The sequence below is a fragment of the Orbicella faveolata genome, unplaced genomic scaffold (assembly GCF_042242905.1).
Source record: "Orbicella faveolata isolate gen_17 unplaced genomic scaffold, um_ofav_v1 contig_4, whole genome shotgun sequence".
Lineage (NCBI taxonomy): Eukaryota > Metazoa > Cnidaria > Anthozoa > Scleractinia > Merulinidae > Orbicella > Orbicella faveolata.
The window spans coordinates 11,505,967-11,533,664 of NW_028301569.1; the positions used below are offsets into that span (position 1 = coordinate 11,505,967).

Here is a 27,698-nt window from a genome sequence, read left to right on the forward strand (position 1 = left end):
GATACACACAACACCTGAGAAAAGATAATTTCATTTAGAATGGTTTTGCTTCTGGGAATGGGAGGTTGTAAATGAACTGTTTGTTTGTGACTGGGACCATTTATGGCTGAGAGTATCCTTATGTATGTGACCGCAGGGGCTGCTGGAGGTGTCTCCCTACTACAGGAGGTTTTCATGGCCCTAGATAGAAACAGGCAAACTGAGGTGCTTGCTTTAGTCTTTTTTTTGGGGGGGCTTTTGTTGGTTATCATTACCATAAACACCCTAAACACCTAGAAAGAGAATCTAACTATGAACATTGCCTCTGTAATATTTTTTCTGGCTACTTCCCAGGGTCTGTTAGCATGTAATTCCTGGTTTTCAGTGTCACGCAATTCAAAATAGATCAAAATAAAAATCAAATCCGGTCAATAGATAAAGTCCAGAATCTGGGAAATGAAAGAAGGTAAATATGCAAAGACTCTCACCAAAATTCTGGTCAGAGCAATTTTTCTTATGTGAGATATGCGGATAAATTTTTTACCCAAATTTATAGAGATTTGTATGGAGTCGCCATGCTGGTGTCCATCCGTATGGGCACCAACATGGCGGCTGGAAACCAACAGAAACATCTGTCACTGAGTTTTGCTACAAAAGCGTGAATTTATCCCTCGAGGAACTCTAAAACATGAAAGTAATACTTTTTCTAAGACCTGAACTGTTCAGATAGCCAAGTTCCCCGAAATAAGTCACTTTTTTAACCATCATGACAGGTCTCCAGGCAGTCATGTAAATGCCGCGTCACGCAAAAGCTTAGAAATTCAAGCATAGTGTATCACAAAACCAAGAACCCATTCGGAGTGAAAATTTGTATGAATATTAGTTTCCAGCTGCTCTTATACATCATTTAAGTAAAATCTCAGGAAGATCAATAGTTTTGTAGTTCGAATTTTAGTGACGTCATGTGAAAACCAGCTATTCACCTGTATTTTTAATTCAAAAATTACCTGTAAATAACGCAACATAACTGAAATTATTACATCTTTCTTTATATTGATCTTTCTTTGGGAATTTTTCAGACGTTTTTTTTTACTCGATTTGGGTCATGGTGGCAAAAAGCCAAAAAGTAGACAGAATAGACCAATTTCGTACATTAAAATTCAGCCTTAAACAATAGACCTCAGTACGAGGCTCTGGGGAATAACTACAGAGTTTGTGGGGTTTATTCCCCAGAGCCTCGTGCTGAGGTCCATTGTTTTAGGCTGAATTTTAATATATCGAAATTGGTCTATTATTATTGTTATTTCCGATTGACACCAACCCACCCGGCCCCGAGAACAACAACACAGAAAAGCGCGGGTGGCCTGGTTGCCATTCCCCATTGTTCCGGTACAAATATGGCGGATGATTTTCGCGGGGTGAAGAGCAGAACCAGAACGAGTATTTCGCTTTTATCGCTTCAGAGACCTTGGATGGGAACGAAACGGTGCAAGTACTTACCCTAAAGACTCATCGCACGCTTCATTAGGTCAATTAAGCACCATATGTCGCTTTTTTCGGTTTCAGCAACTGACGAATTTAAATTAAGCGGTCCCGACAGGAAAATTCAAGCGAAGATTTATGCTTACTCAGCTTGGGTGGCAGTGTTCTCACAGATCCTCGTTGGCAGGCTGATGATTGTTCTTCTACTTCTGCGAAAAAAGTTAACGGCTTAATCAGAGGTTTGATATCGTAGTTTGTGTCAATATCTTGTTTAGTAAACTATGGCAGATGTTCACGTGCCAAGCGATGGTGAAGACGACATTTCAGTCACTGGTAACTCGTCAAACCATGTTTTGGACAGTGACGAGGATAGTCTTCTAGGTTTTGAGGACGATTTCGAAGGAGACGACGAAGATGTTGACATTGGCGAGCCAACGACTTCCAATGCGACTTCAAAAAGTAATGGAGAAGTTCCAGCTAAAAGGAAAAGAAAAAAGATTGATCCTAGCAAACGAAAACGTATTCGGCGAATTCTTCGTGAAGATGAACTGACTGACGTAACGATTTCGGCGCAGAAAGAAGAACGAGAACGTTTGCGGCGCCTTGAGCTCCAAAAAAGCTTAGCAGCCGCAGCTTCTAGTTCACTACCAAGCTCAAAAGTCGTCGAAAATTTGAGGTCTGAGTCGCCAGTTAGTACCTCAAAACCGTCTTCCCCAGTTGCTGTTGATGTCCGAGAGAAAAAGGATAATGAACCACATATTATTGTCATTGACAGTGATGATGAAGGTGACACGGAATCTCACTGTTCAACTGTTAACTACTGTCAGTGTGATTCACAAAATTCCGCTGAAAATTTAAATGGGGATTTAATTGAAATCATCAGTTCTGATTCTGAGGTTGAAGTAGACGATAGTGATGATGACGATGATGATGGGAGTAGTGGTCTTGATGCTTGTAAACACAATGATGTTGACTATGACAATAGTGGCTTACATGCCGATGACAGTGCCAATCAAGTTGATCCGCAGGGGCGGGTTCTTGTTAATGTTAATCATCCCCTTGATGAAGAGGACATTTTCCTTGCTCCGCAGATTGCCAAAGTTATCAAGGCACATCAGGTACGATGAATGCTTATACTAAAACAGTTTGATTTAACACCAGAGATACTAAAATTATGTTAGCTCTATGAGGAGCATTTTATTAGAAACAGGGCACTTCCTTTGTAATAGGGGTCTTTTTGTGTATTGGAATGAGGCATATTTATACCATGCCATAGAAAACAAAGGCAATCATGATATACTAAAGCTGTAGTATATTTGACAGCATTTATTGCATCCAAGCTTCCCATCATGTGCCATATGTTACTATGTCACAATGATTGTGTTAGACTGTTCACAGTCCCCTATTTTTGTATACATCATAGATGTCGATTGTTGAGTTCGATGGGCAGCCATCTTGGTCTCTTGATGTGAGCGAAACTGGGGAGAGTAAAATACAAAATGCCCGCCTCTACCCATCGGCATTTGGTACTCTCCCCAGTTTCGGTTGCATCAAGAGACTAAGATGGCGGCCTGTCAAATTCAACGATCAACATCTACGATCTCACTGAAAAATGGGGGACTGTGAACAGTCTATGATTGTGTTGGCTATTGTATTTTTCTATGGCATGGTATAAAATAGTTATGCAACGCTCTCTTATGATGTACCAAGAAATAAGTCTTACTTGTCACTTGTATTTTCTTGGTATAGACACTCGCCTAAAGGCTCATGTGTGTGCCGAAAAAATTCAAGTGACCAGTGGGATATTCCATGGTATATCAATCGAAAGCATTGCATAACTAGAATGTATTTGCTTCTATATGAGTGCTTCTTTAAATGGGGCATTTACTGTAATATTGGATATGGCACTTATCAGATATAGCGTGCCAAACAAAATCATTTCGGCAGTTCATGTCTTTCTGTTTAGTAGCAGCACTGCTGATAAGTTCATTGTACAATTTTATTTATTTATTTTTTTAACAGATCGGAGGAATAAGGTTCCTTTATGATAACCTTGTAGAGACACTTAACCGTTACAAAGTCAGCACAGGATTTGGATGTATCCTGGCCCACTCAATGGGCCTTGGAAAAACTCTTCAAGTGGCTAGCTTTGTTGATATCCTCCTGAGATATACCACAGCTAAGAAAGTCTTGTGTATTGTACCAATTAATACGATACAAAACTGGCTAGCAGAGTTTAACATGTGGTTGCCATCTAAGCCTGATCTTATCACAGATAGTAATGGCATTGTTGTGGAAGCATCAGATTCAAGTACAGTTCGTTACAGGGATTTTAAAGTGCACTTGTTAAGTGACAATCACAAAACTACAATGGCACGAGCTAAGGTTATAGGTAAGTAGTATCAAATGGACCTTTTTTATATCCAAGGTTGTAAATTATGGTTGGCGAAATGGTGCAAAATTCACAAAGTTTATATTCATTCACATTTAATGTTGTTATTATTATTCATGAATATATTTATTCACATTCAACGACTAAATTTATATTCAAGAAATATATTAATTCACATTTAACGACGTATTTCGTATTCACGAATATATTTACTCACATTTAAGGGATGTATTCATTCACATTCAACGGTTTATATTCATTCACATTCATGATCGAAATATTGGCTCAACACGGTGCAATATTCATTCAACATTTTCTGCGCACCGCCTTCACGCATCATTAGGTCCCAGCTCCCGCTCTATTCTGAACGAAGGAGGGCCTATTATATGAAGGGGTAGAACAAAGACAAAAGACCCCAAACATACACAACTGAACATAAACATTACATGGGCTAGAGGAGATAACAGACTGCTCGATGATTTCGGATGAGTAAGTAGATAATCTCGTACAACGTTTTATGAGTGATCATGGGACTTTGTTCGGGTATTCCTTGGTGACCGGACATCTTCGATCATTATAGGTCTCAGAGTTCAACGGGAAGGAATCAGGGAGAGTATTGACCGCGTTGACCCTGGAAACTCTAGAATCCGCTAGGCTGTCGTAATTTCTAGGAGAGCGTATTCTGTGGCTGCTCCAAATAGCTTGTGGCATATTGACGGACACCATAGCCTGGTTACTGTCATGCACGGGGGTATTGATGATTTTCCTTTAATCTTTAATCTTTAAAAAGGTACTCCTAAAACAATGTAAAAAAACTATATTAACGTTGTTGTTGTTTTTTTTGTTTAAATGTTCTACTAATAACAGAACTGTAGTATTGTCCTAGATTTGCTCCCCTCAGCAACGCAAAGGTTTTAGTGGCCATCAAGGGTGCGAAGTGATCATAGGGGTGAAAATGTGAGGGTGTCTTACGACAGCCCAGCTGATCCTAGAGTCTCCACGGTCAACGTGGCCAATACTCTCCCTCTCTCATCCCGTTGACTGATCACTCATCATGAAACGTTCTACAAGATTGTCTAGTTGCTCATCCGAAATCAACGAGAAGCCCGTACTCCACAATACGACGTTTCAAGAAGTATTTGAACTTTTTTTGTCCACGTGAAACCCGACAATCTTTGTTGCAGAAGGAAAAATAAAAATTAGAAATAAATTACTTAGAGAGAAAGAGCGGGTTTTCATTCAGACCCTCTATCCTGGTTGAATTGGTATTTGGAGATGCTGTTTTTTTGTGGGGGGAGGAAAACTGGAGAACCCGGAGGAAAACCCTCGGAGCACGGCGAGAACCAACAACAAACTCATCTCCGGGTCAAACTGGTGGTAGGCGAGGGCTCTCACCACTGCGCCATCCCCGCTCCCCAAGAACTACCTCTGATATTGAATATCGAGTTAAGAAGACCTCAGGGCTGGTCACAGAATACACTGCAAGGTTTGTGCAGTTTGATGAGTCGTGTCGTATCCATTCTCCATGTAAAAGACATATATTTCCCACTATTTCATTCAGTACTGCGCAGTGATACTGACAAAAGGTAGTAATTGCTGGAGAGCTACACTCGAGCCTTATTTGGATGTTCTCTCTCAATCCTACTTCCGCGGTGTTCCATTCCCGTTCGCACTCTTGTAGGAGATCGAAAGCTCCTGCCAATGTAACATTTGTGTTTGGGGTCTTGGGTCTTTGTTCTACCCGTTCATATAATAAGGCTTCCTTCGTCTGCCATATTGCGTTCGGAAATTATAGAGCGTGAGCTGGGACCTAATGATGCGCGAAGGCGGTGCGCAGAAAATGTTGAATGAATATTGCACCATGTTGAACCAATATTTCGATCGTGAATGTGAATGAATACATCCCGTAAATGTGAGTAAATATATTCCTGAATACGAAATACGTCGTTAAATGTGAATTAATATATTTCTTGAATATAAATTTAGTTGTTGAATGTGAATAAATATATTCGTGAATAATAATAACAACATTAAATGTGAATGAATATAAACTTTGTGAATTTTGCACCATTTCGCCAACCATAGTAAATAAGTCTCCTTACTGATTGGCAGACATTTCTTTAATGTTAGTTTTGAGAATCTGGTAATGCATCAAGGCAATGCAGTACATATATCCTGTACTGGGGGAATATTGCCTTTGGTCTTTCTTTTACTTAAGTAGAGATGGCAAATGGTGCTTCAAAAACCATGGGTCTCACAAAGTTTGTTTTGAATTTGACAGGTCTCACAGTCTCGATTTTTTTTAGCAGTTATGTGTGTATCACAGTGTCAATTTTTTCACAAAGCTGTCACGCAGTCTCGCGTTTTGGCAAGGCTAAGGAAGTCTTGAAGTACTGATTTGGTAATTTTTTTTTTTTTTTTTTTTTCAGTCTAGTCCGGATTTTTGTAACCTGCAGCCTCTTGTTTCCATTTGATTGTCTTTGTTCTCTATTGACTGAATGTCTGATTTGTAAGATAGATAGCATATGCTACAAGGGATCTGTTCTGTTGAACGAGATCTCCTTAGGGATCAGACATTGGCCTGATTTGAACAGTAATATATAACTACATTGTGGCGGAAAGATTATTTTGAACACATTATTCATAGATTATTAAAAACCTTGATCATATAAGTTTTTATTGCATTTTATTTTTTCTAGTTTCATAGTTCTGTAGTTAATGTATTCCAGGTGAATTAATATGACTCCTAGGAAGACCATGTACATGTAAATATGATAATGTACAATTTCATCTTTAAATGAAGATCAACTGACTTGACTGTAAACCTTTAGGTGAGTGGAATCAAAATGGTGGTGTCCTTCTTATGGGTTACGAGCTTTACCGGCTTCTCTCCACCGTGACGCCTTCCATGTCCAGCATCAAGAGCATGCCGACTAAAAAGAAGAAATCACCAGCACCTGACAAAATGAATGGTGAACCAGAAGTGATTGATCTGGATGAAGAGGAAAAGCACATGGAACTGTTAATTGGTTAGTATTTTACTGATGAAATGTTCATGGGAGAAGGAAATGATTTTATTAGTCCTTACATTCCCTACAATTTTGGACAATTTAAATGAAAAATTAAGACTACCCCTCCCCCCATTTCAATGATGGTTTTGGGTTTAGTGCCAGTTCATCACAGGGCTCGAAAAACTGCTGTGCAGTCATCCCGGACAAGTAGAATTTCCTCCCGGGCAAGTAACTTTTCATTCTCACTTGCCCGATGGGCAAGGGCTGAGGCAAATCATCTGCCAAGTAAATAATAACAACATAAACTAAGTCTTGCCCAGGGCAAGCAAAATTCATGAGCTGCTTAGATTAAGGGCATGCTGGTACTCACGTGTTTTTCGAGCTCTGCATCATTGATTGGGGGGAGGGGTGGTTTTATTTCTTATTTTATTCTGACGAAGATGGTAGATCAGTGTATCAATTCTCCTTGCTGACAGCCATACAGTTCTTTTAATGTCACTACTGAGAATTTGGTGACCTATCAAGACAATATAATTACTTACTTGATGGTTTTCTTTACTCTTATCACCTTTCCCCTTTAACCCTTTAACCTTTATTTCAAAATAATATGTTGTAGAAAATTATGTACTGCATACAAGTGTGATGAATTCACATAATTCTTGTTAATAATTGCTATTTTTTCCCCATCCCATCTCTTGACTAAGCCTTGTAAACTCAAAGTCATTTGAATAGTACTTTATGATAAATACAAGTCAGAAATCTCATGGAAATAGCAGTGACATTAGCCCTGTGGCTCTTTCCCCTTAACTTCATTGTTTGTTTCCTCAGGAGTCCAGAAGGCTCTTTGCAGACCAGGAGCTGATCTTGTCATTTGTGATGAAGGGCATAGGATTAAAAATGACCAGGCAAATATTTCACAGGCCTTGAAAAAAATCCATACAAGGTACGAACTTACTTCATGTGCCAGAATGCTAAAATGTTTACAGTGTGATCCTCATCAACTGCATAACTGTATGATTTTTTTTTTTCCAGACGTCGAGTGGTGTTAACTGGTTACCCTCTACAAAACAACCTTCAAGAGTACTGGTGCATGGTTGACTTTGTGCGACCCAACTTTCTAGGAACCAAACAGGAGTTTTGCAACATGTTTGAAAGGCCAATACTCAATGGACAGTGCTCTGACAGCACACCGTCTGTAAGTAAAAAAAGCATTGTTTTACTCTGTGAATAATTTTCGTCATTTAGCTTACTTCCAGAGTCAAAAATTATGTAAATTAATATTTTTCTTTTTATGTAATCTGTGGATGACCATTCATGTAAAAGCTTTAACCAAAGAAATATCTTAATTGAACATTTTTCCCTGGACCATTTCCACGATGTCATCCTTTTCAGATCGTTTTCATTCAAGCAAGAATTAAGCCTCACTACTCAATTTGTCATGCCAAATTTAGTAAATACTGGCATGCAAAGTTTCATAAGAATTTATTTTCTAACTTGCAAATTCATGGAAATAAGGCACCCCAATTTTACCAAGAAATCTATGCCTGGAGGGAAGTGCTCACTCTGCAGAATGAGTCACCTACAGCTGTACTCATGGTTTCACTAAGGGCCAGGCACTGGGCAAACTGACTGGCTGTAGGAATGATTTTGCCCACTTGGTTTAACCTATCTAGAGGAAAGTTTTTCTTACAAAGAAGTTCAGTTCAAACAGTTTTTCCCATCTGTGAAAGCCAGTTGCCCTCTTGCTGAAAATGTCAATGAAACTCCTGTCTACTCCAACAATACAGCCACCTACCTACAATTGTACTTGTTTTCATCCTGTTTAGGATGTGAGGGTGATGAGATATAGAGCCCATGTACTTCACAGCTTGCTAGAAGGTTTTGTACAGAGGTGAGTTAGACTGTAACAGACACTATTCAGTAGTTGCTTTATGACTATTGTCATTATATGTAGAGTACACTGTAGGTAGAAATTATTCAGTTTATTGTCTTATTCACAAGCGATAACAAAGGTGTCTGCATTTGGAGGGGTGGTGGCTTCATCTTAGTGGTCTGGGTGCAAGCCATGGCCAGGGGCATTGTGTTGTGTTCTTTGGCAAGACACTTCACCGTCACAATGCCTCTCTCCACCTAGGTGTACAAATGGGTATCAGTGAATTTAATGCTGGTGGTAAACATGCAATGGACTAGCATACCATCCATGTGGGGTGGGGGGGGGGGGGGGGGTAGAAATACTCCTAGTCACTTCATGCTACAGAAACTGTGATAAGCACCAGTCTGATGGGCCACTTGGCTCATATGCAGACTTTACCTTACCTTACCTTTACCTGCTTGTGGTGGAATGTCTGTATTGAAAACCTCTTTGTTTGTATCAATTTAGACGCAGTCAAGTGGTCCTGAAGAAGTGCCTTCCATCCAAAGAAGAGCATATCATTTTAGTGAACATGTCTCCTATTCAGAGAGAACTCTACAACACATTTGTTGAACGGCTGTTGGGCTCAGTCGGTTACATCAACCCTATAAAGGGTTTCCACACATGTACCAAGGTGCGTCAGTTTCTTTTAAACAGTTTTTCTAGTTGTAGAAATGAGCAAAAAACTCAGGTGATGTGTGACATTATGACAAAAAACTGAAAAGCCCAAAATGTCTAGTTTAGGCTAACTATTTGACAGTTTCAAGAGCTTTTTTTTCAGCCTTATGTTTAGCTTTTCTTAGTTGTAGCCAGTTTGAGTCTAGACTCATTGTCACTTGTAAAAAGACGCGGTATTTTATTACACTGTTATGTCATTTTTGTTTTGTCTGGTGTCTATTATGCCCAGGAGACAACATATATTTATCATACACTTTGTATCTTTTCCATTCCTTTACAGATCTGGAACCATCCTGACATTTTTTATCACTCTTTGAATATGAAAAATAGTGACAGGAATGAGTCACCATTGGTAAGAATGTCTTTTGTGTATGAAAAAATAACCCCAACCCCAAGAAAAACCTTTTTTATACTCTAATCACCCTGAAACGATTATAAAATATTTTGTAACTAATCTTAATAAACACAAACACAGCATCAGGGGCGGGCATCTCGTTTATTGATGCCCGCTTTCGAAAATAAAGAAAGAGAACAAAGGAATCTAAGTGTGCAAACTTCAAGAAACTGAAAGTAAAGATTCTAACTTATCGTAACATAGCCGTAGCTAGCCGTCCTTGGCTCGATCAGTCTCCCATCTGCCGTGACATAAAGAGTGTAGATTACTGATGCCTGCTCCTTAGCGGCCCCTGTTCTTAAGCTATGTAGATCAAACAAGTGTATAAGATATCCTAGTTCCGCAAACGCATGCCAAGTCTAAAACTTTATTTTACTACGAATTTTTTGAGAGCAAAATATGCTCTATCTTTGAAGAAAATAAATTCATAAAATTAAAACTAAAAATTACATATAATAAACATCTGTTTTGCTCTCACATGTATAAATTCTGACAAATGCATCGCAAAAACTAACGTCACAACAACGAAGGCTAGCTAACTCGTTGACGCGGAGAAAAGCCGATTAGGCAGTCACGCAAATTGCAGCTAAGCGATGATTAGAGGGATTAGCCTTGGGGCGCGCAAACCTATTATATGTCCTCAAAATCATCTCAGGAGTAACAGCGCCCCCCTTTTTATGGAAACAGGTTTTGCAAGCTCAATTTTAGCCGCCTCGAGAACACTTCTATCACAAGTCAAATCACAAATCAGAAAGCCATACCGATGGTGTGCCCAATTTATGCCATAACAGACAGACTCAAGTGTGGAGTAGAGGGAACTCTGCTGCAGCAAAATACTCCAAATAAGGAGCAAATGACGTCTCATCAGACGGCAAACAAGCGACTTCCTCAAAGCGCGAAGACCATTCTCTAAAGGTTTGAAAGTCACTTGAGTAACGCTCTGTTGTTGAAGGGGCCTTTGCTTTAGAGGAACGCAAGGGAAGACCTTCCGTTGACTTGCGAAGCCGTCTGGATCTCTTGAGTGGGCAACCTTTGAAGTAAACACACATCCACTTTGTAGACTTGAAAGATAACAAAAGAAATGTGAGAACAATTAGAAAAAACAAAAAAGCAACAACACGCAGATCAGAACATAAGGAAGGCCGAGAGGCCTAAATCTTGCATTCAGCACATTATATACTGGCAGTTCTGCACAAAAACGGCATGGCTCAACGGCCTTAAACAATGTAATCACCTAAGATCAACACGTGATAAACGGGCGGTCCCGCACAAAGATGACATGGTCCAACGGCCTAAAACAGTGCAATCACCTAAGATCAACACATGATAAACGGGCAGTCCCGTACAAAAATGACATGGCCCAATGGCCTAAAACAGTGCAATCACCTAAGATCAACACATGATAAATGGGCAGTCCCGTACAAAAATGACATGGCCCAATGGCCTAAAACAGTGCAATCACCTAAGATTAACACATGATAAACGGGCAGTCCCGCACAAAGATGACATGGCCCAACGGCCTAAAACAGCGTAATCGTGACCGCGCGGCATGACTTCTCCATAGACAGGTTCTACTGGATACTGTACTGTGCAGCCCCGACAAGCAACTAAAATTCTCCGAGCCAAAAGGGAACTGTTATTTGCCCCATGGAGATAAACATCTTTACCGTTCTCAACGAAGAGAAAATCAATAACAAAAGATCTGAAACCCCACCTACGATCCACCAAAAAAGGCCAAAAGGGAGCTGAAAGGCCAATAAGGAGTAACCAGTTCTATTGACAAAAACATATGTGGCGGATGACATTTTTAACTAACGAAACAGGTGGCACCAGCCAACAGGTTTCTCCTACCCAACTAAATGCCAGGGAATATTCGAATAGAAACTGGGAAAACTTGAATCTTTTTTTTTTTTTTTTAACTGGGAAAGTAATCAATTGAACAGGGACCCCAATGAGGGGTTACTTCATGAAAATAGCTATCTTTAACTGACCAGTCATCAATCGACGATCTTGCATAAGTAATCAGCTGAACGAGGTATCAACTCAGCCTCGATTTTGATATTACTTTCTTTGGCGGTATCAAATATATCACCGGCGAGTTGAAGCGAACACAGTTTCATACTACCAGAATCGACGATCAAAGGTACAGTTTGGTTGTCAGTAAACCACTTACCAGAGCACCCTGAAAGAAGATTTGCAAACTTTTCAAAGCAGAACAAACACAGTGGAGTTCTCTCCACGTGGTACTCGATCTGGTATTCGTCTACATAGAATCTCAGTTTTTGCGCGAAAACAGGCATGTTACCAATGGCAATGAAAGCAGCCAATCCAATAGCGCTAACATCCGAGTATACAATACGAGATAGTCTGCACGCAACGTCTGCAAAACACTTGAATTGAGATAAGAAACATTATTCTTCCAGAACTCTAACTGTATGGAAACTGACAACGGGTTAACAACAGCAGGAGCACACGCGCACTCGACCACTAAACCTGTGGCCAGAAGATCAGAAATAACCTGCTCGACAAATCACTATACTGGACTGGATGGCTGAGTGATTATTAGAAAACTTAGCTGAGGGTAGAATGTAAATAAAGAGAATCTGATACCCAACAAAAATAGTATCGCGAATAAAGCAAGAAGCACTTATATGATTTCAAAACTCTACATTAACCTTAAGGTTGCCTTTAACTTAAATATAATGCGTTCCGTCCTGATAATCAGTCTTTTATTCATTCATTCAGTCATCAGGGCTAATACAATCTTTAACCCTCGGACTAATGCCCCCATCATGGTACAAGGGGGATGAAACCCCCTCCTTGGGTTTTCGTTCTATTAAGGCACAGAAAATAAATTTACATTCATTAAATAGAAAGCCCTGAGCTTGCTCTATAAAATAATGAGATAATTTTTGGCTGTGAAGTAGCATGATGTCATTTGACCCGCCATTTTGGATCCGTCATCTTGGATTTTACTATTTTCTTAAAAAAGTCAAAAAATAACCTAGAATGCTTATGAAATGTACAATTTGGTAAAATTAGCAAAATGATGAACAAAGCTGAAAAAAAAATACACAAGTATGTCGAAAAAGTTGATTTTTGTCCAAACCTATACGAAGTTTGTGGTTGTCATGACAAAGTCAAAAGTAATGGACGCAGTTGACATATCCAAAATTTACGCGAACGATAAATGAACAGCTACAGAAATTTTTCAGCCCCTTAGAGTAAATTGTCTTTCCAAGACTTCCAAAAAACCTTGAATCACATGGTTCAACAAAATTATCAATAAGTTCAACTGGGTCAAAGTCTCCCAATCATTTGATTATATTGAATAAATTATATACTCATCTTATCCCATTCTCTTCAATGTAGCTTGGTATTTGCCATAAGTATGTATTTTTACTGCTTGGAGGGGCTGCAGCGGCTCCTCTAAAACGGCTTGGGCAGGAAGATGGATTTGCTCAGAGGCTTCTTTGGCCGCAGCTGAAACACTTGTCTGCTAGTTGAGGCTGACGTCCACGAAAGGACTGCATGCGGAAAAAACAAAAAGGCTGATTAGAAGAAACAATTGCCAGTGGACAGAGCATGAGTACATGGAGCTTCACTGGATGTAGAGCGGGTAGCTGTAGAGTTGGCCAGCTAGACGCATTTTTCCGCTTTTTCTCCCGGATCTTGGCTAGCGCTCGTCTTTCGGCTGATCAGAGCTTTTTCTCTTCCTCTGAATCTTCGGCGAGTTCGTCCGACTCGTACTTGCACTGCTGCCCAAACAGCGGGGTTCTTGTCCACGGAACGAAATAACTTGGCTGCTGAAAGGTTTCCTTTTGAGATGGTCTTGATGGTCCCATCTGTTGCATCAAGCAGAGAGTTGCTAGACTCGTATTGTACTTTAGAGTTGAAAGAACTCGAAGCTTTGGATACCGTTTTTAGCTTCTACAGTTGAGACTGAGTGGCGGCTTGTTTCTCGTCGAGATCACGTTTGAATGCAGCGAACCTCTGATCAAACGTAACGTCCAAAAGACGAGGAAACAATGTTCGTGAAGCAGTCTTATGAACAGGATCTCCCTCAGTGAAGGATTGCGCGATCGAAGCGGGAACGCTCGCTCGTTCAGTATCCGACAACATAACAACAAAAGCAAAGTTGAAAGAGATGCCTTCGAGTGGCTCTTGCATAACTTACAAATTCTTAAATAGCCTACTAGCCCCTTAGGGATTCACGCCTAAAGTACTTCTACAGTTAACACGAACCATACATAATGAACATACTCCAGTGTAATTAGCGAAACGTTACAAAATATATCTTCAATAAGATGACTTCACTGCTTTGACAAATTATCCTGTAGTTTTCAATAAGTTTTTACTGGATTTAAGCTTTGAGTTTGGGTACAAGATTGAGTAAGAGAACAACTCTTCAGCTCTAGTCTGCATGAGTCACATTATCACATCATACCCATCTCATCCCATGAGCTACATGTACCCACTCTTCCTAAAACCAACATGAACAGTGAGGGCTCTGGAAACGTCACTGGTTTGAAATTCAAGAAGCATGCTTGCACTCAATCCTGTACAGTATCTGTATTCCGACTGAATGTCCCTTTTATTCTATAAATTGAAACAAAATTCTTTGTGTTTTTATGGAAGGACAGGTTAGGTGAGAACATGTTTTACAGCTGTCCATCTTATGTGTTTAATGGTTACATGTTTCTCACATATAACTGTCATGTTTCCAACCTTCACAATGTTATGGACAAAGAGCAAAATATTGGAGTCCATAAAGGAATCTTAGCCAATCTTGAAAATTGTCTAAACAGCTTATTACTGATTTCCTTCAGACAATCACTGATGACTCAAATGGAACAACACAAAATTCCATATCAGCTGACAGAGGTGGTTCTCCTTCAAGTGCAACTGCCGTCATCTCACAGAATCAGTCTTCTGCATCCCAGCGATCTCCTTACTTTCCATCATCAACAAATACACAGACGGCAAATGTACAACCTGTACCTGCATGTTCCCAACTTGCTACCCAGGCAGTGGTGAGGTCGACGATGCAGTTACAGCAAATGGTGTCCTATCAACTCGCAGGACAGACTGTAACCATGTCAACAACAACAACGCAAGCTACCACAAGCACAAGTGATTGTCCTGCACTTGTCACTCAACAAGTGGTCATGCCGGCTGACCGCAGTTCTGCTTTTGTTGAAGATATGGCATGGGTGAGTTGATCACTTTATCAGTTGAGCAATTTCGGAATACATTTGATTCTAAATGTTTAACACTCAATGCAAATGAAAAGCTGTTCAAGAAAGCAAGGCTTTCTTTGAAATAAGCTCTGTAATTTCTTGATGTTCAGGCCAAGAATGTGTTCAAGGATTATCAACCTGGAGTGATGAAAAATGGTGGCAAGCTTGTTGTGCTTATGGAGATCATTGAGGAGAGTTTAAAACAAGGAGAGAAAATCCTCATATTTAGGTGAGACTAGCAGAGATGTTACACAAAATGTGTAACAGATGTTTCAAATTTTAACTGCATCATGGTGTGCAAACATTCACAAACCCTTCTTAGTAAATATTTGACAAACTAACAGCCATGATAAGTTAGTTTTAGTGCAAGGTAAATCTTGTTAACTCTCCATGGGGGTTTCAGGATGGCAATTGGTTTTCACAGGCAAGCTGATTGTTTCGAACTAAACTTCTTTATAGGGAAAAAACTTTCCTCCAAATGGTCATACTAGGTGGACAAAACCATCTTCACAGCCAGTCAATTTTGCCTGATGCTCAGACCATAATGAAGTTCCTGTCGCCAGTACCTCCACATAGAAAACATTTGCTAAAGCCAGCGCTTGTTCTCTTTTAATCAATGTTCTACAGTTGTTTCAGACCTACTGTTCTTAATCTTAGAGATTTTTTTTTGAATCGGTTTTTATTGTTTTCCAGTCAAAGCTTGTCCACCTTGAGTGTGATAGAGGAATTCCTTTCAAAGTGTGATATACCATTCTATCCTGGGCGGGTCGCTGATCCACTGAAGCCAGTTAGATGGGCCAAGAACAAGAGCTATTTTAGTAAGGAAAAAAACTAAAATAAAATATATATATAGTAAATAATATATATATTAAATAGTAATATATATATTAAATAGTAATATATATATTAAATAGTAATATATTATTATATATAATAATATATTATCTATATAATATATATATAATAAAGTATATATTAGAAATTTGCAAAGGCACATACATGTACCACAGAAATGTTCTTTGTCCTCTGTTTCAAGATCAAATTGGAATTTAAAAGTGAGAACCTGGGGTGCTTTCATTATGCCAAACCGACCAGTCAGCGATCAGTGGAAATGCCTGAGGAAAAAGGAATGACATTTTCCAATTAAACTCTGACCAATGAGAATGGCCCTTGCCATTTTTCATTCCTTTCCCGAATTCCCTAATTAGGGCAAATAACCAGTTTGTCAAAAATGGAACGGCGAAATTTCGGTCACAATTTTCTGACCGAAATAAGTGGACCACCTCCAGAGGTGAACCCGAGTATTCTGGGCAGAAAGATAGATAGATCACTTTATTAGGGGTAGTAGGGGTATTAGGGATATTAAAAGTATTAGGGGTATTAGGGGTAATCAGGAGTATTAGGGGTATTAGGGGTAATAGGGGTTATTATGGGTATGAGGGGTATTACTAGTAAGCAGGGGTATTAAGGATATTAAAGGTATTAGTGATCTTAGGGCTATTAGGGGCAAAGTTAGTGCCCAGATAAGTGCTCTGAACAGACTGAAGAATATTTTACCACCTAATACTAAGGAATCGCTATACCGTGCATTTATACTACCATATGTTAACTATTGTAACCACGTCTGGCACCACTGTGGAAAAAGAAACACTGCTAAAATCGAGAAAGTCAACAAAAGGGCTTTAAGAAACGTCTTCAAAAACAAAAGTGCATCTTATCAAGATCTCTTGCAGAGAATCAGACTCCCATTCATGGAAACTCGAAGAATCCAGGACATGCTGTTGACAATAAACAATTGTATATTGGACAAAGCTCCATCCACAATTAGAGATCTTATCACCTTACGCTCATCCAAGGATAACCTTCGGCATGACTATATCCTTTCTTTGCGGAAATTAACACAACTAAATGTGGTCTCAAATCATGGAGATATTTTGCCGCATAGAAATACATACATACATACATACACCTTTATTATCTTTCCCCATGGGGGCTTTTCGAAGACAACATGGTAAATACTGCAATTAAATACTAATATACTAAAATTAATAATATTACATTCTAATTTAGATAATCACGAATTTAAAAACTCTACAATTAATTTATGTTTCAATGCTTTTTTAAAAATTGAAATAGTTCTACTGAGTTTTAAAGTAAGGTCCAATGAGTTCCAGATGGTAGTTGTCCTATAATAAAATGTTCTTTGGCCAGTGGCAGTTCTGAATAGAGGAATGTTTAATTGTTGAGAGCTCCCTAGTGGTACGCGTGCTTATATCTGCACGTTTGATTAAAATAGAGGTCAAATAGTCGGGAGCACAGCCCGTCATGCACTTGAAGGCTAAAGTGGCACTTCGATAGTAAAGCTGGCTTGATACTGGCAGCCATTCTAATTCTTTTAGTATGGGTGTGACATGGTCAAATTTCCGTGCAACACTTACAATTCTACATGCGGAAATGGAATCCTACAATTCTACATGCAGAAATGGAACGAGCTAACAAAAAAGTGATATTAAAACTAAAGTAGGCACTAATTAAGTGAACAACAAAATTTGATCGCTCAAGTTCAACTGATGTTGGAATTTATTGTGATTTGATTCTTTAGATTTTTAATTCTCTGCTTTTATAGGTCTTCATAGTTTTATACGATCAATTATTGTACATTCTTAGTTTTAATTTTTAGAATAAACTAGGGCCGTGGATTACCTATAAACTAGCTGACTAGCTAAACCTAACTCCACATTAAATAAAGTAAGGGTATAAGGGGTATAAGATGTATAAGGGTATATGGGGTGTAATGGTGTAAGGGGTATAAGGGTATAAGGGTATAAGGTGTGTAAAGGGTATAAGGGGTATAAGGGTATAAGGGATATGAGGGTATAAAGGTATAATGGTATAAGGTGTATAAGGGTATAAGGTGTATAAGGGTATAATGGGTATAAGGGTATAAGGGTAGATAGATAGATCACTTTATTTATACACAGTAAATTCCACTCAATTGCATACAAGCAAAAATATCTACAAATGTAAAAATTAAACAATATAATCCTTATAAAAGTAATCACAAAGAATAAAAGCCTAATCTAAAGAAACTAGCCTAATCTAAACAAACTGAGCTAACTACCTATTTCAATAGATGTAAATGAAAACAAAAGTACTGCTTTTCAGTGATGCCGTGTCATTAATTCACTCAAAACTGAAGTTACTTAGCTTTGTCTTAAATTCACCTAATGTTTTAGATACTCTAATATCAGTTGGAAGGCTACTCCACGCGACACCGCCATAAGAGAAACTTCCACGAACATAGTTGGTGCAAGGTTGAGGAAGAGCCAGCCTCATTTCACTATATTTCTTCATCTAACTAGTTGTATCATTATGAAATATGAATTTATTTGATAAATAATCAGGTGTCTCTCCATTTAAAGCTTTGAACATCATAGTGGCTTTGGTAAAAAGCCTCTGATTCCTTAAGTTTTTCCAACTAAGTCTTCGGAACAGGTCTGTAGCACTAGAATCATAAGGGGCAGACAACAATATACGCACGGTTTTGCAGCTTCTGAAGTTTTTCGGCGCAACTTGTACTACAGCATCCCCATACTAAGCTGCAGTAGTCAAACTGGGGCATTACCAAACCATTGAAGATGTTCAAAAAAGAGTGTATAGTGGTACAAAATTTCTAATGCGCTTAATTAAGCCTAAAGCTGAAGAAATTTTCTTACAAACACTTTCAATGTGGGTATTCCAGCTTAAGTTTTCATCGATGTATACACCAAGAGATTTTGTTGAAGACACCTGCTCAATGGGAAAATTATTAATGGTAAGAGATGGATTGTCTGACTAGTAAACTTGCTTTTGCCTTGGGGTTAATATTAAGAATTCGGTCTTAGGTTCAATGTGAGCTTATTAGAAGACGACCAGGTGTTGACAGATTTTAAATCTTTGTTGAGACAACCATTAATTTCGTTTAAATCTTTGCCTGCATAAGTAATGCTGGTATTGTCAGCATACATTTGAGGATGGGAAAAATGAAGGCTCTGCAGTGAATCATTAATATAGAGTAAGAATAAAAGCGGGCCTAGAATTGTGCCTTGAGGCACAGCGCATTTAAGGAACTTTGGCGTCGATATAGAACAATCAATTTGGCAGGTTTGTGTTCGTTCTTCTAATTCATTTCATTTGCCTGAATTCTGCTCTCACCAATGCACCATTCCTTTCCTGTTCCCCAACACTCAAGACCCAAAACTGTGTGTTTATTCCTGTTACAGATTTCCATCTGAACCTCTGTCTATTTATTAAAGCTTCCAAGATTCTTCTTGTGGTACTAATGTTTTCTTTTGCCACCTCCCGTAAGCAACCACCTAGGCTTGATATTTTGGGTGGTCACTTATGGGAGGTTTGACTGTAGATCTAAATGTTATATACATGTACAAGTCAGTCAGACAACTTTAACCAGATTGTGCTATATATTTAGAATATGGTAGATAATTACTGGGAAGTATGTGTTGTTGTAGTGATATGTACTTGTTCTATCTGCAGGGCTAGATGGAAACACGTCTGCCCAAGAAAGAGAAAGACTTATCAATCGCTTTAATGCTCCAGAAAACACTGAGGTCTTGTTATTTATGTTATCAACAAGGTATGCAATATCTTCATAACTATTTTGGTAGTTTGCTCGCCAAATTTCACATAAATTGTATCTACCAAAGGAATGAAAAGACAACAGAAGAATTAAAAGTAAAAGAAACTTGCATTGTGCCAGAAATAAAATGTGCTAGCAGTGGACCTGCTGACAGTTTTGTGGCTAGCGTGTCTGCTCAAATGATCAAAGTAGTTACCTTAGTTACACTGGTCTGGGTATTAACCACCTAGCTGCACAAAAAATTGTGCAGTGCTATGGCCCCATGGTTAGTGCGCTTGACTCTGGATCAAGTGTTCTGGGTTCAAGCCCTGGCCAGGGACATTGTGTTGTGTTCTTGGGCCAGACACTCTACTCTTACAGTGCCTCTCTCCACACAGGTGTATAAATGGGTACCGGCAAACTTAATGCTCGGTGTAACCATGTGATGGAGTAGCATCCCATCCAGGGGGGAGTAGAAATACTCCTAGTCGCTTCATGCTATGGTAACTGGGATAAGCTCCAGCCTGATGAACCACGTGGTTCATATACAGACTTAACCTTTTTTTACCCTGTACAAAAAAGAAACCTGAGTTCTGACAAAGGTTCTGACACTCTTAAATGCTTTGCCAGCTCGCATGTAAGCTGTGATCAGGCAATCTTTCATTTGCATTGGTAGATGAATGCCCGATGGCAGATCGGCCTGTGTGGCCAAAATAGAAAAAAAGGTCTAATTTTCAACAAATTGTTTCTCTTAGGGCGGGGTGTCTTGGTATTAACCTGGTCGGTGCAAGCCGTGTTGTTGTGTTTGATGCCTCGTGGAATCCTTGTCACGACGTGCAAGCAGTTTGCAGGTACAATAATGTGTACACTTTCATCAACTGTGGCTTTTTCTTATGAAGCAACCAGACCATCACAGTTTTCTTAGTCCTTTTCATGTGAGGTTTTCAGCGAAACTGGATTCATTGCATGACAGATTGCATTCACAAGTGAACTTTGTAACTAACTGCAGGCATCAAACTCTTAAGCGGGAACGGCTGCAGACACTGTTGTGACAAGTTGTAAATACTTATTAGTTCTTTGGACGTTGTTACTTGTTACAGAGTATTCTAGGCTTTTTTATTCCTTTATGTTAAAAGTAAACTAGTTTGTCTGCCATCCATTGAAGACAGTATTTCTTTAGTTACAATGTGTAACATTCGTCAAACCCACTCCCCCTAGTCATAATTGTTTATAAATAAATCAGTTCTTGGATTAGTGTTTTATATGAACAACCAGTGTTCGCACAAAGTATTGCAAGAACAGCGTCCTGAGCCCCTCAGCTTCAAAATTTCAGGGGTCCTGCAAAATTTTTAAGCATCTGCATAAATTGACTGTCTGAGATAATAAGTCCTTTTTGCCATTTTTTATCACACGATAGAGAGAGAGAGGAAGTCTGGTACCGATCTAATTTGGCTGCCATGTTCAATCCTTTGTGTCTTTATGTATAACATGCTTTTGTAATAGAGGACTGCCTTGTGACCACCATGGATCGGAGAAAGGCGACAACGAGTCTTAACCTTTTTATTCCCAGCCATGAAAGACTATTTTTTTTACTGATTACCAGAGATTTCTCTTATATATTTTCCTTCGAATTCGACGTTACATCAAGACAGTATCCCCAAGTTGATAATTTTCTTAATTCTCGTCACTTGTCTGCTTGTAACGCTCTGATATGGTAAGGATAATTTATAATCTGATCACTCTTGCGAGTTAATGGATGTACTTTTATGTCATGTATTGCAGGGTTTATCGTTATGGCCAAGTGAAGCCAGTTCATATTTACCGTCTAATAAGTACAGGGACGATGGAAAAGAAGATTTATGATCGACAGATCTCCAAGCAGGGCATGGCGAGTAAGCAATTCTGTAATTGCTCTTATGTCACAAGATTTTTAGTGTGTGAAGGTTTATGATAGGCTGTTATATTATTGGGACCTCTCCAGAAAAGATGTGCGACGTACCAATCTATTGGAAGTCATTTTCGCCTTTGCTCTTGGTTGTAACGTCTCTTTCCGCGCTTCTCTTTGGTTATACGTTTCCTGCTCTTGGTATCGACTGTATGTGAGTTAGTCATTGGTTAGCCTTCGTGGCAAACATTCGGATTCCGTGCGAAGAGCTGGCCGCGCGCAAATTGGAGCGAGAGTTTAAAATCGCTCGCTCGCTCGCTGGTTCGCCCCACCACCCCCTGCTTCGTCGATTTTTTGCTCTCGCTCCCATTTGCGCGCGGCCAGAATGCGGATAAAGGTTCTTCGTTGGGGAATGCTTGCTACGCAGGTTAGTCATGGGTCAGTGACTCAAAGTGATTATCATTTCAGTGTGAACTAAACTAAACCAATTTCTTTTACAGATCGAATTGTGGACGAACTCAACCCAGAAGCTAATTTCACCAAGCAAGAAATAATGAAACTTATTTGTGAAAAGGTACGTTTACTTTAGACCAGCTGTGTCTCCGTCTTTGAACTGCTTATCACTCATTGTCACTTTGCTTTGTTTCTGTATCACATTTTCCCAAGCCTTAACTCGTTTGTAATCCGTGTTAATCTTCTCCTTCCGTAGCAATCCTTGTTCCTTTATGGTTTATCATTATCTCTTTGATGTTTTTCTATCTTAGAAAACCATCATTTTGAGGTTTCCTTCAATTTAAAAGGAGTTTTGTTCGCGACCAAATTGCTCAAAATGCCGTGACTGAACTACTTTAATCTTGATACCTGGACCATAGTTAGTGGAGGGGACTCCCCACTAACTATGCCTGGACGTTGTTTCTTCTGTCATTGCAACATGTGACCGGTAGCGAATTGTTCGTGCAGAGAAAAGGGAGCCCTGGAAACTAGGCAAATTGTCACGTGATTTATTTGATTTTGTAGGAAGCAGCGTCGCCTGCGCCAGATTTGGCAGCAGCCGCTGACCAGTTCAGTGACCCTGTGTTGGTCAGGTTGTGTAGGCAGAGCACTCCGTGGATATCCAAGGTTAGTCATCTAGTCACTTTGTTTTGATTGCCTTTGATGTATCACTAAATAATACTACAAAACCATTATTAGGAGCAGATATTGGTGAGCTGTGACATATCGTCATGTTTTATCTGCCTTAGAGCGGTTTTCAATTGAGTGTCGAAAGTAATCAGGCAATTAGTTTGGTTTTGGTTTTGGTTTTACTGTGGTTTGAGATTGGCTGAGTAGTCTAATTGGTAAGTAATTGTTTTGGCTTTGGTTTTACAACACTCAATTGAAAACCGCTCTATGAAAAAGTAATATTAACATCAACTTAAATAGGCGAGGAGAACACAAGAAACACTTATAGGGGAGGCCACCTTTTATTTGTTAATATCATTTTAATTGTTAGTTATGTACGCGCGGCAGGACCAGTTGAGTATTGTTTCATTATAAATTCAGTCCGTCTGGGTTGTATTCTTGTGTAACACGCTTTAGCGGCTTATTCTCAGAGAGGCACAACATTTTGCAGCGTCACAGTTTGTTGCAATAGCTTATTGTGTTTGCTTTTGCTTGCTTAATATTTGATGTCCTGTAGGTTCCGTTCAAACACGACTCGTTGCTAGTGGATAAGAAAGAATTAAAGCTGACCAAGGCAGAAAAGAGAGAAGCAAAGAGAGGTACTTATATCGATCCTCTGTTTCAATGATGAAACTCGTGAAACAGTTCATAGGCTGTGTTTGCGCTTTGTACCGGAGCACTGGTGCCTGGCCACCCAGTACAAAATAGTGTTGCGTTCAGACACTGGGTATTCGAAGTACCATGGTACCATCTAGTGCCCTGGTACAAGGTCCTAGCCGGGGCATTCTGGTGTGCCCAAGTACAAGGTCCTACCCGGGACATTCTGGTGCGAGTACTTGGAAAAAAGTTGCGTTCACATTAGTGCCCAGCGAGGATCGTGCTCGGGCACCGTGCTTGGGTACCAAGTGTGAACATAGCCATAGACCCATGTAACCAATCTCTGAGCTTGGCAAACGCTAACCAAACACAAAACACATAGTTACGTGACAGCCACTTGACAATGGTACTCACCCGTATGTTGTGGACAAACATTAAAAGAAACAAATGAGAATTGGAAAAGTAGGACTATAAGGGTTTAAAACGTAACATATATTTACCGAGACTTCTGTGTGGTAGTTTCAACGTTGTGCTTGCTTGTGTTCTTGCAGGTTATGAAATGGAGAAAAGAGCTGCAATGCAGGGTAACCGGTACTGTCCTGGTGTGATTCAACCAGTTTATAACAGGTATGTATAACAGGTGTCACTGGTTAAACAGGTGTAACAGCTATAGTTTTTCGAAAGTTTGGTAGCAGCTCTCTCAAGGTCTCACATGAATGTCGCGATACCCATCGAGAGAACATTAGAACAAACAGCAGCAGCAATGCCTCCAGCCCGCTTAAAAAAATAACAGCTGCTACACTCTGACGACAAGTAAAATCAAAGCTTACGATAGCTGCAAGACCTTGGCGATAGCTACAGATTTCCCGTCTAGGTAATGGTATAGGTTTCTGCACGATAGCTGGGTTATCTTGTAAGGATTGGCAGGTAACCTTCGGAGCTATTTTAGACATGTCTATATCTTTGTAAAGACGTCACTTACTTTTCCAAAACAAAAAGAAATAAAATAGTAATAAATACGCCTGGTTTGATTTTTCAGGACACAACAACCCTTCGTGCCCAAACCGGTTTATCCAGATGGATCAGTTGCGAAACAACCGTATAGCTCAGCTGCGAACTGCACTCATCACCAAACCCCTCTACATCTCCCTAACTCTGTCCTGCATCTGCCGCTCGCTTCCTTGATACGCGCTGGTGTTGCTGTGCCGTCACTTCAGGGAGGTACACAGGGTACCCAGTCTGTCCCCAGCACTTCGTCGACAACCACGTGTGCGCAGTCGCGGGGGAATCAGCAGGCGACCTCGTCTAAAGATGATGTGGTTATGATAGACTTGGACGAGTTGCCATCACCTACAAAGCCAATGCAAGAACCATTTTCACATCAGACGCACCAATCGCATTCAAACAATGACTTGTTTAGGATGGCTCGCAATGCGTTTCCCAATATTTCTCCTGGATTCATTGACTTGCTCTTAAAACAAGGGAACGCACATGGTTCCCAGGCTCTGAATGTTCATGGTCACCAGGCAAGCCCTAAAGAAAGCACCCAGGCTGTAGACACTGAAGGTGAATCAACTGACGAGAAGGTTGCTAGTGCGGATAACATTCCGTCGAATAACGCGAGTGCCGCTGAAAATTCCACGTTGAGAACACTACTGGCTAAGAGCCCAACAGAGGTGCAAACTTCAAGCACCCCTCCCATAGAGGAGGAGGTTTCAACCGCTTCGAATCAACCTAGCGATTCAGTTCAAGAGGAGAAAAACTGATGTACAATCATCACCCACCCCTCTCGTGGTACAAGTGTTGACAACTGATCCGGATCAACTTTACTCATCCCTCCCACGGTAAAAGCACTCCACAGCAGTCTTTTTCCCTCAGGGGGAGAGTGGTAAAGACTGAACGAGGTCCAAAGAGAAATCTAGAGGCTGACCTTTTGCGGTGCGGTACGGATGTTACAAGTTGAAACAAACTTAAAAACAGAAAACATTTTTTTGGACTATTCGACGTGGAATAGTTTAGAACCTTGGACGGGAAGTTACTTTGTTATGGCAAGTCAGGTGATGGGTCTGTCCAGATGAACAATTTCCAGGAAATTCACTTTAATAGTTCGCCTTTTGATTAGCTAAGAAAGTTGGAAAAAAAGTATGGAAAACATTGGGTGCTTCACATGAGCTCTGCCATTCGACAGAAAAAGAGAGACTGCAGGTGGAAGACTAGTAGAAATTTAAATTCCGGTAGGTTTTGTGTAGGACATTGTGAGTTACAAATCGAGGATGCCCCAATAGACTTTACTCCCAATAGCCACTGGTGCTGTTTCTGATAGTTTTCTTGATGGGTTTTCATTTATGATGCAAATTAGGTGCATGGTCTTACAGGGGACAAACATTGGAAAGAGGACAGTCCTTTGAAAACTTGTCCCTAGTCTCCTTCGCAGCCGTTATTAGGGTCGTCACGCAACGCTTTATCTCTACTTAGTTGGAAGAAGCGTTGCTTGACGTGACGACCCTAATAACGGCTGTGAAGGAGACTAACTCATTCCAGCAGTGAATCATTTGTGCGAAAATTACTATTTTTTTTTTTTGAGAGCCAAATTATGGAATATTGATTTCATAATAATATATGGTTACTTTGGATTAGCTAATTAATATCTTCACTTGACAACTTTGCAAGCCATTTGTTTTCTAGAAATGCACTGAGAATGGCTAAAAGTTTAGAGAATTTTATTCTAGTGTACTGAAAGCATAGCATGGTTATGTTAAAAGTATCAGAAATAATAGGAAACCAGTTGAAATTTGTCGATTTTCTACTTATTTTCCCCCACGGAAATCACTGCTTAATCAGCATAATATGAAAACCAATATTGCCGGCTTTGGTGAATACAATCTATCGAAAGGAAAATATCCTCAGGGCCGTAGCTAGTAAGAGGCAAGCCGAGGCGCTTGCCTCAGTCATTGTTTTTCGTTTTTGTTGTTCTTGGTCATCGTAAACATCCTAAACACCTAGGAAGAAAATTTAACTATGGACATTGCCTCTGTCGTACTTTTGTGATGGGTATTGCCTCAGTCATAAGTTTTTTTTTTCCTCTGGCTACGGCCCTGATCCTGCAACGTAACTATCGCTGCCTGTTACTTGTTTCGTTACAGTAGCGTAGGATATGCAAAAAAATCCATCTCCGTAGGGTACTTTTCTTTTCTTGCGATAGTTTTTCACGCTGAAAGATGCGTTCCTATTTGGCACATTGCCAACTGGGATTTTTTTTGTCGTAACTGGGATGTTTGGGGAGCTATTGTTGGCGAGTAATTCAATGTGATCAAAACAAAAGTTAATCACCCAGTGCGGGATCGAGAAGGAACTACAACTCTCTCAGTCTGGGAGCAGTCGCTCTTTGGCTCGAAGATCGGCGAGGGAAGAACGCAAACCAGAACCAGAGGTGAGCGTTGAAACCGCGAGCCGCGAGTAGTGCGGGCGTCGTAAGACGAGAAACGCGCGCGCTACACGCGGCTCGCAGCTTCGCTGCTCGCTGTTCGTTTGCGTTCTTCCCCGATTTTTGCTGCGGTTTTTCGAGGAAAAGAGAGACCGCTCGCAGTCTACTACGCTCACGGTGAATTCCTTGTGTTATGATGCGGTTAAGAAGCTTGAGTATAGCGCAGAGCTTAAGGTGAAGCTCCCCACTTTCACAGACCTCACGAAACATGTACATAGGACGATTGATGGTTGATTGCACGAAGACACAATGTTTGGTTGTGTTCAGAACATGGTTCTGCTTAGATCGCTGACCAAATTTTGTAAAGGTTACAAAAAGTATATACATATTGTATTTAAACACTTCTTAAATTCGAGATTGTACGAGATTTCACTGAATAAATACACATTTTATTATCAAAATCTATCAGTTATTGCGATTTCATGCTGCATGGCGCGAGGAGAAATTTCAGCGAAACTTCTGTTGCACGAATGAAGGCTTCCCATGTTTCACTGGCCCTTGAAAATTTCGTTTTTTTTCCTCCCTTTGCCTATTAAAAATTACCATTTTCCCCTTAAATTTTTCGTGGAAGATTCCGTTTAAGGAGCTCAGTCATGGTATTTTTGCCGCGTACAAAATTACCTTTAAAGTGAAGGAAACCTGAAATAATAGTTTACTAGGATAGAAAAACACCAAAGGGACAATAATAAACTATAAAGGAACAAGGATGGTTAAGAATAGAGAAGATTAACACGGATTACAAATGGCGAACTTGAAAAAATTAGGCTAAACTTTTCAAGATGCGCGAACCGTGACGAAGCTCTTTTCATAGTTTCCGTTGTTCCCTTAAGTTTCTCGTCGAAGCTCCCGTTGATAAAGGATTTATTAT

The 27,698-nt window shown here is 39.9% G+C and overlaps 1 protein-coding gene and 1 long non-coding RNA gene across 2 annotated transcripts; one reads left to right on the forward strand and one right to left on the reverse strand.

Moving 5' to 3' along the window:
- The first annotated feature begins 1,118 nt into the window (after window positions 1-1,118).
- LOC110049740 (helicase ARIP4-like) lies at window positions 1,119-27,231 on the forward strand. Its single transcript, XM_020755558.2, has 19 exons — window positions 1,119-2,579; window positions 3,484-3,853; window positions 6,685-6,882; window positions 7,693-7,807; window positions 7,897-8,059; window positions 8,691-8,755; window positions 9,245-9,410; window positions 9,735-9,806; window positions 14,678-15,061; window positions 15,199-15,317; window positions 15,782-15,906; window positions 19,622-19,721; window positions 20,459-20,554; window positions 21,486-21,595; window positions 22,089-22,162; window positions 22,606-22,707; window positions 23,267-23,348; window positions 23,898-23,973; window positions 24,386-27,231. Exons 1-19 carry the CDS (start codon window positions 1,743-1,745, stop codon window positions 25,110-25,112), a joined length of 3,981 nt encoding a protein of 1,326 aa, XP_020611217.2. The 5' UTR covers window positions 1,119-1,742; the 3' UTR covers window positions 25,113-27,231.
- Window positions 13,056-13,811, reverse strand: LOC149101424 (uncharacterized). Its single transcript, XR_016203006.1, has 2 exons — window positions 13,454-13,811; window positions 13,056-13,375 (listed from the first exon to the last, which is right to left on the reverse strand). It is a non-coding gene; the product is annotated as an uncharacterized LOC149101424 (long non-coding RNA).
- Window positions 27,232-27,698: the final 467 nt, after the last annotated feature.